This window comes from Odontomachus brunneus, unplaced genomic scaffold (assembly GCF_010583005.1).
Source record: "Odontomachus brunneus isolate Ranch 3 - 2012 unplaced genomic scaffold, Obru_v1 Obru_scaffold_125, whole genome shotgun sequence".
NCBI lineage: Eukaryota > Metazoa > Arthropoda > Insecta > Hymenoptera > Formicidae > Odontomachus > Odontomachus brunneus.
The window spans coordinates 919,420-934,041 of record NW_022639575.1 but is presented as its reverse complement, the minus strand read 5'-3'; the positions used below and the strand labels follow the sequence as shown (position 1 = coordinate 934,041).

Below are 14,622 nucleotides of genomic sequence, written 5' to 3'. Positions count from 1 at the left end.
GGGGGGGGGGGGGGGGGGGTGGTGATGGTGGTTGATGGTGACAGAGAAAACGGTACAGAGATTCGCAATGCCAAGTACAGAGTCGAGAAAGTATACAGCAGGAGAGTGTGTGGGGATGGATGCAGGGTAATTATTTCGATTAAAAAATAATTTCATTAAAACGAGATAAAATAAAGAACAGGCAAGGACATCGATTACTTACGAGCCGCATGTAAAACGCATCTACGGTTATAGTAAGAGCAAACAGTGGTCGGAGCGGCAATAGTAGCACTCATAGTAGTAGAGAGTAATACAGTAGTAGAGTAATATAATAATGATAAGAATAGAGAAGTAGTACAAAGCATACGATATACATATATATATAATATGCATACATACATATATAGAGAGAGTATGTGAGAAAGATTTAATAGAGATAGAAATATGTAGATGATGAAGAGAGAGATAGATAAAGAGAGAGAGAGAGAGAGAAAAAGAGGAAGTGAAGATATAGTATAGTCATGAATCATGAGACAGAGACTAAATATAGAAAATAATGGCGATCTGTATTGCTCCGCTATTAATCTCGTGTGCTCAATTCTTTTACTTCACTCGCTCTTCCTCGTTTGATACGACTGATTATTTGAATTTTACTGTCCTCGCAGTTGAAACAGATACGAGCAATGCGAATCGCCGTGTCTTTCTACTAAAGAGAGAAAGGAAGAAGAGAAAGAAGTAGAAGAAGGAAAGAGTAAGAGTGATAGTAGAAAGTAGCGAATAACGAATGATAGTGAGAATAATCATAGTAATAGTAGTAGTGATAGTAACAGTAGTAGTAGTGATAGTAATAGTAGTAATGACAGTAGTAGTAGTAATAGTAGTACTAATAGTAGTAATAGTGATAGTAGTAGTATAGTAATAGTATAGTAGTAGTAATAGTAGTTATCGCAATGGTAGATGAAAGTACAACGAACAGTGGTACCGCCATTCGAGAGTGGTGATTCGGAAAACTAAAATTAGAACGATTACACACAAGAAAGTATCGCGCGCGCGCGCGATGAGGTCTAAAGTAATACAAATTAAAAAGTGTCTCCGCCGAAGAGAGTGGAGTCTCTCTTCGGCGCACAATTAAGCGCGTCATTAATGCTAAGATTAAAAAAAAGAAGAAATTCATTAAACGTAAGGATAAGATAATTATATAATAAGAGCAGACAATATTAATAATAATTATAGCGCTAGTAATAGTAAAGAACGCAATCGCAGCGACGGTGATAATAACAACCGGCGGCGATTAAAAGTATAAAAGTAAGATTAAAGTAAGTGATACGAGAGGCGAGGGGGGATAAACGCAAAAACGACAGATTCAGCGGGAAGAAGTAGCATGATAAATGTGATACGTTCGATAATACCGTCAAAATGGAGAACAGGATACTCGTAAGACGCTAATGCGTAAGACAGACCTGGAAAAAGTCGCGCGAACGAAATTCTTGCGGGCGCGCTGTGATATGTGCGAAGTACCTGAAGCACACACCTTACTTAGTGTTCTCGCGTACGTAACGTAAACGAAAGAAAAAAAAAAAGAGAGATAAAAAGAGGAATCGTCGCACCATGTGAAAATGCACGATGAGATTCTAGAGACGTATCACCGATTTACGTGACGTCACGTTTGCCTCGTCACACGAGACGAGGGAGAAACGCACTTTGGATTTCCGATCCGCGAGCACTCGACAGCACGGAAACGAAATGACAGAATTTTTGCCGTAACACGTAGAAATACATCGCCGTAACGAGTATTCGTGGCGGAGGTACAACGCGTCGATCACCGCGGTCGCAGAAGAGGGTAAAAAAACGTGCGCGCCTCCAGATCTGTCGGCGGAGAATCGATGCGGAGAGAAGTACTTTCGTTTTTCCAAAGAGGGTCCAAGAGAGTTCGAGGTATAAAAAGGTCATGGGCGACAATAATATATCAACGACATATCGCGTCGGCGTACAGGTGTGTGTTCTGTGTGAGCGTATCGCGCCGGGAAGGCACGTGGAAGATCGTCAAACGTCAAACGTACGTGTCACGTGTGAAAAAGTATCATCGTATGTGTGTGTTTATATACACATACCTATATGTATAGTATAGGTATAGCACACATCGCGCGTTTTATTTATATATACCTATATATACCTCGGGTATCGTATGTGTACATGGTAAATGCTAACGTGTGTGAATGTGTGCGCGCGTCTCTGTCTCTCTCTTTCGCGTAAATGCTGATCGATAATAGAAAGGATCGCGCACGTTCCGTCTCGATCCGAAAATCTCTCCTTCTCCTGTTTTTACTTCTACTTCTACTCTTCTTCCTCTCCCTTCTTTTCTTCCTCTGTTATCTCCACGTTATCTCTGTTATCTCCTGCGCTCCCGAATTTTCTCCTTTTCTCCCCTCTACTTCCCTTTTTCCCCTGTTGCACGCGCTCGCGTCGCGCTACGCGACGCACGACAAATGAAAGGATCGCTCGCGACATCTCCGCCTTCAATCTACCGATCGACTAATTACCTAATCGAACTTACTAAGAAAGAGCTTAACCGTAAAACGCCCGCTCTGACAATGGTTCTCCGTTAGTTTTCTCGTAAAAAGAAAATTGTCTGCTTTGCCGGAGACGAGCTGATTGTGACTTGCAACGCAATTCCTGGCCCATATTGGTTTTCTCTCACGCATATATATATATTTCTTAGCTTTTTTTTTGCGTTTAAGATTCGTCGATTTTTTAGAGCGCGCCTCGCCGGCGATCGAAATCCCGATGACGCGATCTCGCACGATCTACCGATTTCTTATTCGCGCATACTCGATGTCATTAGAAATTATTAGAATAATTTTGGCTTTCTTTCACTTTCCAATAAAAATGTCTAATATCGTGAAATACATTGTATGGGAAAAGACTGTGAGTCGATCTAATACTAATCTTACTTCCACTAATATTACAAAAATAATAAGATACCTAAGATGATAATATTATAATATTATATATATATATATATATATATATATATATATATATAATATTATAAATACTTATATAAGATAATTAGTAACTAATATATAATATTACTTCACGTAAGAGCAATATAATGCTAACAAATTGTGATATTACGAGATTGTAGAGAAGCAAATTTAAAAGATCAGAATTATCCCGATAATTTTCAGAGCTTCATATGTATAGTGCAAATGCTGATACGACGGGAAAGAAAATATTTCTCAAACGAGAGATCCCTTCATCGTGGATGGCGACGCGCGAGATCGTCACCGGATATCGATAAGACCGGAGAACGACGTCTGTGAGTGAGACGAAAGGGAAAGAAGGAAGGTAGACGCAGAAAACCAAGGATCTTTTTGGGCATAGATTTCGGAAAGTGTGAGAGTCGAAAGACGGAGTTTTGGGGGCACGTCACGTGGGCACGAGAGTCTCTTTTCTGCGAAAAGGCGGAAAACAGGCGGCAAGATCGCTGGAGAGGCTAAAGCGACGCGATATCGAAGGAATCGTAAATTTAGCGTATGTATTTACAACCTGAGATTTCGCGCAAGAACCTCGAATCGTTTCGGAAAAAAACGGCAGAAAAATGTCAGAAAGCCTATCCTACGAGTATCGTCTAGTGCGTATTATCGGGCAAAAGATCTCTTCGCGTTTATACATTCGCCGATGCGATTCTTTTCACAAACATCTCGCGCTGATCAACGCGGCCGACAAGGGACTCAAGTAATGGCGCGGTGAAAAAATCTCGTTGGAACATCGGGCAGAAGGAAAATCAATTCAGGGCGAAACGAAGACGCAACATCGTCTTTTCAGCAATTTGTGTAGTAATAGCGGGGGGAACGTTCATCTACTTATCGATCTAGACACTTTCGGACAAATGAGACAAAACGACGCGAGTCGAAGACGAGTCAACGGATTTTCGAGTCTCCCTCTCCGCTTCTCCACACGTTATTTACACACCCCTGCCCCTCTGGAGAGCTCGCGAATAGCACGCTGGTCGTCCACCAGCTCGGTGAAGGAAAGTGTCTTTCTCTCACAGGGAGAAGGAAAGTCCACACGATATCGGTGCGAGGAAAAGATTTACAATCGCAAGGGAATATATACGATAAGGTGAGGGCGGGTTCGAGGGGAGGAAGGGAACACGAAGAAAGGGGAATTCGGTGCGTGGCAGCTTATCACGGCTCAGAGATTCCCTTCGTCAATTGTCGATACAGAGAGTCGAGTGATTGTCATTTAACTATACACATTACTTAGTCTGCAGGCTTAATTAGAAAGGAGCTACTACACGATTCTAACACGCTACTAATGTTTTTACCTCGCTACTCTCCTCGTTACACGGTCGCGCTCCCGCAATCTCTTCATTCTCCACCTTCTCTCTCTTCTAGACGCTCAGTCAACTTTTCTACAGCTCAACGACCACTTCTCAGTTCATTTCTACGACTCTTCCTTTCCCTCAGCTGTGCCTCGCGCGCGCGCGAGCGCGTTAACGTCGCGCTCCTATTGAGAAGAAACGCTTCACCTTGCCAGGTGACATCGAACACTACTCGGTGTCTTCATTTTCTCCTCGTCGCGAGTGAAAGTTACGATAACTTGGGAAAATTTCGCTCTGCCAATCGCTCATATGCTCGTCGCTACAGCGACGTATCTCGTCTCGCGCTGTTACCCCTTCAAGTAGAAATCCACCGAGAATTTGTCGTTCGGGACCTAAAGAGCCGCGGCCTTTTCGCCCCCTCGTGCGAAGATCACGTGCAATGGATCGCGAGGTGAACGTTCCGGGACGGAAAGCGCTCGCCCCACAGTCCCTCCGTTCCGTCCCCGTCACGACGCGGAGCGCCCTTTTCTCCCCGGGATCCTAACACCAGCGTGATTCTCGCGGAAGTAAGAGCAGGCAAGAAAAACATCGCGGAGTCACTCAGCCGACAGGCACACTAACGAATAATCCGAACAGACCTAGCGATCTGTCGAGACGTGTGTTTCCTAGAGGAGAGATCTCGCTTGGTTCCCGTGCCACCATCGCGTCAGTCGAGATAACGGCGTAAAAGTAAACGATCGAAGACCCGGTGGTCACCATTTTGGTCTCGCGATTTGGTTCGGCGAATTTGCATCGAAACAATATGTGATGTTAGGACGATCCTCAGGACGTCAAATGGCGTGTCGATAACGTTTCAACGACGTGTCTGGCGTCAATGATACGTCATCGAGGCGTCATTCTGCCGCGGGAGTCTTCTCGTGATTTTATCATGTTAGACCCGTTAGGATTTGGCAGCGAGGTCGCTATCTCGACTTGCTCGATCCGCACGAAACGCTCTCACGCTCGGTTACGATCTGCTCTCTCTCTCTCTCTCTATTTCTCACCGTCGACGACCTATCCCGAAGACCACGCGTACCTTCGCTAACCGTCCGCACTTTGGAGACCCTGTGTGTGTCTTTTAAACGCTTGTTCATCTCTTTACGATATAAACTAGTGTGTACTTAATTTTAATTTCAAGCTGCGTCCCTTCGTGCGACGTGTATTCATGTAGGCATATATTTATATATATTTATATTTCTTTTTTTTTGTGTGTGTGTGGGTACGTGTGTTCGCGAGATGCTTGCTCCCGCTAAGCCGCTGTACCGTGTAACGCCGTGTATGTATTGTTCCTTCGGTAAACGAGAAAGGGGAGGCAGCCGCGACGTGGTCGATCGAGTTCGGCCAAGAGAATGATCGTGAGAAACACGAGATTTCGGTAATGGTCGCAGCTCGACGCTTCTGGCCGTCGCGACTGGCCTCTCCCTCTCTCCTCCTCCTTCTCCTATCCTCTGTTTGGTTCACCTCTCACCTCTTCTTCGACACCCTAACTCTAACACGGAAAAAGTTTGACAAGAGAACGTCGTCGGTCCCGTCGTCGAGAGACGCGTCGACGTCTCGCGCGTTTATTTTTACCTTTCTTTTAGATTTGTCCCTTTCAGTTGTGAACGACGCCTAAGGCCCCGATTAGGCAAGCACAGACCATCCTGAATTTCAACGATATACCTACGATAGCACAGATATAGTCATTTAAAACTCATCAATATACATATATTTATATACCTCCGCCCGCGATCGCGCTGAAAAACGCTGCGTGTAGTGTGTGTTATGTGTGTGAGTTTGTATGTGTGCGTGCATGCGTGCGATCCCTCTCTCTTTCTTTCTCTCCCTGCCCGTTTCTGCTCCGTGTGTGTACTTGTGGATTCCGCCGCATTATACAATATAATTCATATAGTTTAAACTTCTCTCTAATTTATGTGATAATCCGTAACGTTAGCAACCCTCTTTCTCTTTTCTTTCTATTAGACTTATCCCTTATTAATAAAATATAGATTATATCGGGATGCAGCCGCGGCGCATTTTGGACACACCTGTTACAATGCGATATATCAAATATATAGTAGATACAAGTCGTGTGTGTACGGTCGTCTGTGTGTGTGTGTGTATATATGTATGTGTATGAGCATGTGTGTGTATTCGCGGGTGTGTCTGGCCCTGTGTATATCCTGTGTCTATGTTTCTACGCTGAGGAGAGTGTACATATGTGTGTGTATGTGTGTACTTGTTTTTTATCTATAATATATAATATATATAGTTTATAGTATACCCTCTGTGTAGGCTCTAAGCTTCGTCTACTGCGTGGCTCTCTACCAGACCCCGAATTTCCTTGGTCCAAGTGCGATTCTACACCGCGTACGTGCCCGCCGATTATCTCCTCCACTCGCGAACCTTTCTTGGCCGAGATGAACGAGCCCCGACCGACGGCGAATCCTCGCGAGAGTGTCCTCGATCTCGCGACCAGGAGGCAGACCCTGTCTCGCGGCTCGCACACGATCGGTACCGCGCACCTCGGCACTCCCGCTCCGCTGGGTTTGCGATTTTGGCATCCACCGCGCATGGGAACACGATCAGCAGATCTCCCAGTAGTAGGCTCGACAACTTCTCCCGCGCGCGACGAGTCTTGGGAAATTTCGGAGTCTGAATATCTACGACACCATGTAGCGAGTGCTGGCTACTCCAACCCTCACCTCGGCCCCCCTCAACCCAGCTAGTGATATAATCGATCTATCCGTCTACAGGGTGCCTCTTCTCTCATTGCCTATCACGCGAGGACTGTCCGAGCGGAAAGGAGGAAGGCCGACCTAACGTGTCGTACGACGCGGCGGGCTGTGAACCGAATGATTGTGCGATTTTTGACGTCGGGCACCCTGTAGATTGTCTACGGCCCATAATAATACAGCTGTCCCCGTTTCCATACGACGTTTCTACTAAGTAGTCCCTTAATGAGGATCGATTCGCGCGTCGTTTGCAAAACGAGTTTACTTTGGCAATTAACGGGAGAACCTCGCGCTGATTCCCCCCCGCGAGCAGAAGAGCTGATTGATTGTCGCTATTAACGCGGGGGATCCTGCGAGGAAAGAAACGTGCGGCTTCATTTCATCGGCGACGACGATCAGTCGCGCTGCGATTAGAGATTCCGAAAGAAGAAGGAAACGCTGGCTGTGTGTGCATGTGCGTGTGTGTGTGTGTATATATATGTGTGATCGCGCACGCGAGATCACGATGAAATCATCGGCGACGAGCGTTTCTCGCCCACGCTTTCACCGGCGCCAACGCCGGCGGAAATGTGGTCGATGAAACGATGTCCGTCGATGACTTCAGGGTAATCCCGCGTGGCCGCGCGGACGCGTCGACAGGGGAATGTGTTAATAAACGGCTGACAAGAAGTAGAATTGAATTAGCAACCTGGCGCGATTGGTGGGGTGCTCCGACGTTGCGACTCGCGGAGGATAAAGGAGCTCGAAGTAGGGCAACGTCTTGTGAGGCTTTTCAGGTACGCTTAGACGATATCGTGCCGGAAGTGCGACTCTGTACGGGAGAGGTCCGCACGATTCTCCCTTCCCCCCTGTGGCACTACGATACAACGCTCGTGACATTCGGCGACAACTGAGGAGATACAAACGAGAGGTCGGTCGTGTACAAAAAACGTAAGAAGTGTCGGCGCAAATCAGCTAAGAGTACTGACGTAAGACGCTTAAAAGTACAGCTTCTCGAGACGCGAATCTCGAAAGCCGAAAAATTATCCGAATAAAAGAAGCAATGAAAACTTAAAGCGCTCTCTCTTGCTTGAGTTTTAGATTAGTGCACAGTCAACGAGAAATAAAACCGATTAAAACGAGAAAGATCAATTCATTAGGCAAGGTAAAACAAGGAAACTATGTCGCGCACTGAAAACTGCGTGTGCGTGGATGTAAACGTGCGGGTATGTGTGTAATATATGTATGTCTGTTAAGTGTTCGCAAGTGTGTCGATTACATACGGGCGTGTTGTTCTCGTTATGCCTCTCGTGATAGGCGATTTTGCGGTCCAGTGTGCTCGGAACGTGTCACGTTAGAATGTATAAATGCAGTCCAAGTAAATAACGTAGTATCAGAGGTCCGAAAGACAGATCATAGATGCAAAGACTGGCCCCTTCGCTCATGCCGGCTACTCGCTACGTCTCTAAACAACTAGCTGATTGGTCGGTACTCGACCGGCGAGGCGCCGATTCGGGCCCATTACGAGAAACGTGTCCATCGCGCGTGGCGCGACAGAACCCTGAGAATCGGCGTTCGCGCGATCGAACATGGATATCCCGTTCGCACGGCTCATTAAGAGATCCCATTCTAGAGTTCTTTTTTTTTAACGGCTAGCCTACTTTGGCACAAACAACACACACTCTCTCCCTCTCCGTCTCCTCCTGTGCTCAGGCCGGCATTCGCATTTTGTTTCACAGTTTCGTCGCTCTTCCCCATCTCGTTTGCTGCGCGAGAACACGACTTGGAGAAACTACTTCCCTCACCCCCTACAACGTAGAGTTTATCCGTTAAGTCGCGCAACACTACTCTCCCGCGAATACCTTCCACCATCTACCTTTCTTTCTATCTCGCACTCGTTCGCAATTACTCGTTCGCTCGCTCTCCCTCTCTCGCGCTCTCTCTCTCTTTCTTTCTATGTCGTTCGTTCACGCTCATTTACGCCTCAACAACAATGTTCCACGCGACGCGCCTTCGCTCTTATTCTCTTTCTTTCTCTACGATCAGTTATGTTATATCAGTAAAATTTAATTGACTCCAACAGAACGTCGATCAGACAGAAATGCGCGGACTTTGCCGGTGCGCGCGCGCGCCTCTTGTCGTGGACGAGATCGGAGAATCCCGTCGCCGACGAGGAACGACCGGGAATCCCCGTGTGGTCGCGGCAGCGGCCGGTCGAAACTCCGCCACGCACGGCTTCTCGGCGAGGACCTCCCGAGCTCCTCGAGGACTGTCCCTACCGAAGTTGATGCTGTTGCTGCTCGCTTTTAGGAGACCTATCTAATCCCCGTTAACACACGATTCTACCTATATATCTCGTTAAAAGAGAATTCGAGTCTATGCTCGGCATATCCTCGAGTCTAACGGAGTCTCGCGTTGATTGGCCAACATGTTCATATTTATTTTTTTCTGTATCCTGCTTATTTTCCTTTTCTCATTCTTCCTTAACGGGGCGCCTTCTCCCACAACTGTCGACTACCGAAGGAATGCTTTGATATCAGGAACTCTCAATGTGATAGACAAGGGCTCGCCGCGCGATGGATGCGCTCGTCCATGGCTCGAGGAAGACCTCACTTCTTTTCCGCCGCGTGTCGGCATCATCCATCGCACGCTCACCATCCTCAAGGCGACCCGAGTAGTACCCGCCGATCCGCCTCAAATAACACTTTCTGCGCGCGCTCTTCGCACGTAGCAAACTTTTTAATTAGCGATATGTTTAACACAGCAGCGCCTTTCCGCCTAGTTTCGATTACTTGTCTCTCGTCGCTTACTATACGATTAAGATCCTAACACATGCCTAAGCATCTATTCTAACTAAGAAATCTGCGAGTTGTACCTATGCGTGTCTGTTGTGTGTATGTGTACTTGTATCTGTAAGTGTATGTATAAATCAGCGGTCGATATTATTTATCTCACGCGCGACGTTGTATGCGATTGTGTGTGTGTGTGTGTGTATGTCACGTCTGCTGTATGTGTCTGTGTGTAACTGCGTAATTGCATGGTCTCATAACGCGGATACGTGTGCGGGTGCGATAATACTTATCTCCAAACTGAAACGTACAAATTATAAAAATGCCACCTGCGACGACCGTACAACAAACGCGCGTAGTCGTGTCGCGTGGGCCAGCGTGATGGGACTTGATGATCTCGGCCGAACGATCGGACCTGGCTCGACCCCTCCTAGAAGCGTTCGACTTCGCCGGGGTAGTCGAGAATACTGAAGATACCTCCGAGAACGAGGGCCTCTCGCCCTCGGAGAGAAGCATTAACGTAGGTCGAGCGCGGGCCCGACGCAGCTCGGCGCGACAGAATGCGTTCTTCAGCATGCAACGAACGATTTGGATAATAGCTTCCGCCTCACGAACGGACCGATCCCCCTGGTGAGTGCCAAAGAGCGAAAGAGCCACGAAACCACCCACCCATTCCCGCGCTTCGCATCATTCGCATCGCGTCTGCTTCGCGAAGAAGATGTCGAGAGGACGATCGGTTCGCCGGCGGAGTAAACCTCGCGAAAGGGTCCCGTGACATTGGCCCGCTGTTTCTTACGTGAACTCGCTCGAAATAAAGCGCGAAGAGAATACTCGAGCGGTATTCGACGATGCTCTCGCGCGCTCGTCGTCGTCGGTCGTACTGCCGCGGAAAAAGTGTGTGTATGTGTGCTATGTCGTCGGAATTGAAGATTGTCTCGCGCGGGTATCGCCGCTGGTTCTCTCTCTTTTTCTTTCTCAAACGGACGACATCTGACCCCCTCACGCGTGGCGCATGACCGTGTACGACGAGCGAGACGATTACCCTGAAACGCACGCTAGCTATCCTCGCGATCTTTCCTTCCCTCCTACCCTCGTTCTGTCTATCGTCGCTCGCACGCACCAGCTCGTCGAACCACACGCTGACGACGGAGACCTGCTTCCGAAACTGATACACGGGCGCGCCGTGAAACGGCACGGCCTTGTGTCCATGCAACTTGAAAAAACCCTTAACCGTAATCAGTGTGGCGATCGGCGCCGCGGTCGCGGCCTTGACGACCAGGACCCGCACGATCGTAGATTTTACATGTACAGTATGTCTTATCTTTCCTAGCGTTAAATTCTGTACAAGAGTCGAGGACTGTCCGTCAGCTGTGCGCCGCTTCCTCGCTCCCGTCTAATCCTAATCTCCCTTCTCTTCTCTCTTGCTTCCGTCAGGTCTTCCATCCCGGAAACAACACCCGGCAAAGCCGGGACCTCTTCCTTTCATCGCTTCTTTCTCCTCTTTGTTTTTTTCTTTTGTTTCTCTATCTTTTGTTTTTGTTACCTATCCTTTTTTTTCCCTTTCGCTTCTTTCTCCTTCTTTCCTATATTTTCTTACTCCTTACGGCGCGACGGTCCTGGCTTTCATAACAATGTTCGATCGTACCCTCAGATCACGACAGTCATCATCGAAAAGATCGTTCTTTGTCATCTGAAATTATGAAATTATCGCGCACCACGTTCGAAAGCCAGCACCGGAACTACTATCGAGAAGAGGCCGTCGCGGACTCGTCGGCATTTTGCCGCTTAGCTTCAGCATTCCTAGTTCAGCAGCCCTAGTTTTATTTTATGTGGGGATGTAGGTGTATGTGTATATATCTCCTTTCTCTCTCTCTATCTTTCTTTCTCTCTCTCTCTGTTTCTCTCTCTTAACACCCTAGCAACCCTCGAATCGACAGAATCAACCGGATGCGGGGACACGTTCGTGCCGTAGATACGTCCCAACAAGGACAAGGCCTCGAAAGCATCCTAAGCTCGCTCGGAGGAGGTAGCTCCTGTCCTCTTGTGCTGCTTCAGAGTCCCAATGTGCGATAGAGTCCCGTGTATGGGGGTTGCGGCACAATGCGGCCAACAAACAACCAGCGCGTTGCAATTTTCACTGGAACGGACGAGCACCTGAGCGGATCCAACTGCGGGACCATCAGTCGTAGACCGAAGCGGGTGACCAAAGGGGAACTAGGGCGTAGGGCTGGTACCACTGCTGCTCGTGTGGTGGCGATTCTTGTTAGATGTTGCTCTTAGAGAATGACACCCTGAGGTGGTTGGACTCGCTGAGCTGGTAGTTGTGCATTTTCTGTAAAAAAACAGAACAAACATCCCCGGAGTTTGTTGCCTTTCAATGCGGAGAAGCGAATCAGTCGCGACATTCGATTGGAATAACCGGCCGAATTTTCCGTCGGATTTTATCTCGAATTATTATCTTTTTCTCTCTCGCCTGCTGCTTTTTCTTCTCAAGAATTTTGCACGACGAGCGACGCGCTGTGCGAGAAAGCGATGTGCACGTCTTCTTTTCCACAGCAACGACGTCGCGGCGCCACGATGGGATTTTATTTCCAGTCACGCGGGATTATCGTCCGCCACTTCGACGGTAACGAGTTAATTGCGAAAGCTACTTACGATCAGCGCAGCCACGGCATCGTCCATGTTAGGCATCTGTATGAGAGCCATCTTCCTGTCCTTCGGGAAGAACTTGAAGGCTTTCACGGTGAAGCCGTTCTTGGTGAAAGCATCCTTGATCTCTTCTTCAGCTACCGTGGCTCTGCGAGGATAAAATTGAACGCCGTTAAGCCACCGTGAGAAAAAGTCGGCGCGAATATAAGATCTCTCTTTCGTAATAATTCCGGTTTTTTGTAGATGAACAAATGTTAAATAAATGGAAAGAAAAACTCTTCGCGAGTAACAAATTATGCGAGATATTTTTAAAGATATTTCGAATGTGTTCACGCACAATCTTTCAATTTTCGTCTCGCACTATAAGAGCGTTAAGCTCGTATCAACAGTCGCCACTTGAAACTTGCCTCAAGTGAGATATTTGAGTTTAGAGTTACATGTGAAGTTCTCAGTGGAGTCGCGATTGCAAGTATAATGTCACGTGTATCATGTGATTCAACTGAAAACTTCTGATCTAACTCCAGATTAAAATCTGAGCATCTCACCTGAGTCAAACGACTACTAATACAAACCTAAGGCCTGTATGAATGGTCGTTACTTGAAACTTGTCCTACGTGAGATAACAAGTTTCAAATAATGACTATTCATACATGCCTTAGATCTGTATTAATAGTCGTTGCTTGAAACTTGCTTGGTGAAATATTCGAGTTTGAATTTAAAGCCAATCTTTCTGCTGAAACGCGATTGGAAATATAATATCGTATATATTGTATGATTCAAGAAAAAAAACTCAAGTGTAACTCTAAATTCATATCTGGGTATCTAATCTCATCTAAAGGAAGTTTCAAGCAACGATTATTGATATGGGCTTAAGAGTACGACTGTCGCAACACTTACGGAATGTTCGATAAATGCAGGGTTGCACTTGGTGGATAGATGTTCTGGTAATTTTTGGAGCCAGGTTTCTTGAATCGATGGAGCGTGCTGTTGGTATAGTCCTTCGTCAGGCCCGCATCTGGCTGACCTTCTTTTGGCAATTGAACCGTTTGGTGTTTGCTGAGCATCACTTTGATTTGCTTGCCAAACACTCTCAATTTGTCCATATGGGTCAGCGCTGTCATATAAATGAAACGGGCGATGTTCACCAACGATTCACGTTCCCACGCGCGCATCCGTCCACGCCGCGATGTATACAAAATCACGTCGAGATCGTAATCTTTTCGAGATAAACGTATAGATCTTTACACTCGCTCACGGACAGCGAAGGAATACTTTCTCCGTCGCGAGGTGATCTTTCGCGGCACAGAAATCGGCATTCTTCCGGTCGAACGAAACGCGACTCGAAGTTGTCGCGAACGTCGTCGAATTTTTCCGGGTGTGCACTTACCTAAAAGCGCCTGATGAGGTTCGGCCATCTGTATTAGTGCCGAGTCCTTCTTGTTGTAGAGGATCTTCACACGCTGTACATCCCCGTAAACGCCTATATGCACAATACGCAAATTTCTCTTTTAGTAAACTCGAGCGCGGCCGCGACACACGGCGCATTCTGTTTTTTTTTTTCTTTATTAAAGGCTGCGTCTAAGGATTATCGAAGATGAACGGGGACAATATTCGGTCGATCGAGATCGGGGTACGATCGAATCTAAGATTCGGGACATGCAAGAGGCGAGCGAATCGGCTGGGGAGATTTCACTTTGCAAAAGAACACTTCGATTAACGAAGTAATTCACGGAGAAGCCGCATCGTTATCGAGGATTCTTCTGTTTTTTTCGAGTAGAAAATAATCCAGATACCTCTTCCTCGGCGGCTTTTTACATTTTTCGACAAATTTTAGTTGGATTCTTTTTCTTAATGACATCTCGGTGAAAAGTCAGAAACAGAAGCAATTATCGAATAATTTTAATGTTTCCTATTGCAACGAGATAATTAAGGACGCGACGTTAACTCACCGAGATGCTTTGTTTATTAACGAGTCGCGAAATGCTCGCCGACGAAAAATCGAGAAAAGGACGCCTCTGTGAAACGTACAGAAGCCATGAGAATTTTTACAAAGCGCTCTCGCTCTGTCTCTCTCTCTTTGATGCGCAACTCTCGCGTGTTCGTCGCGTAATTAATTAATCGTTCGTGGAAAAACGCGGCGGGAGAG

The 14,622-nt window shown here is 46.9% G+C and overlaps 2 protein-coding genes across 13 annotated transcripts in view; one reads left to right on the top strand and one right to left on the bottom strand.

Annotated features, from left to right (window-relative positions):
• LOC116849738 overlaps positions 1–732 on the top strand; it is a 17,230-nt gene extending 16,498 nt beyond the window's left edge. Inside the window, exon 4 of the mRNA XM_032827184.1 lies at positions 722–732. Coding sequence (XP_032683075.1) covers positions 722–723 — 2 coding nt within the window. The 3' untranslated portion in view covers positions 724–732. The remainder of the gene's footprint in view (positions 1–721) is intronic.
• A 32-nt stretch (positions 733–764) lies between these two features.
• The window catches only part of LOC116849731 (polypyrimidine tract-binding protein 1), a 622,962-nt gene continuing 609,104 nt past the window's right edge, over positions 765–14,622 (bottom strand). For all 12 annotated transcript variants that reach the window (XM_032827169.1, XM_032827170.1, XM_032827173.1 and 9 more), the window contains 4 exons: positions 13,864–13,956; positions 13,374–13,590; positions 12,483–12,624; positions 765–12,159 (listed from right to left, as the gene is read on the bottom strand). In XM_032827169.1, coding sequence (XP_032683060.1) covers positions 12,091–12,159; positions 12,483–12,624; positions 13,374–13,590; positions 13,864–13,956 — 521 coding nt within the window. In that variant the 3' untranslated portion in view covers positions 765–12,090. The remainder of the gene's footprint in view (positions 12,160–12,482; positions 12,625–13,373; positions 13,591–13,863; positions 13,957–14,622) is intronic.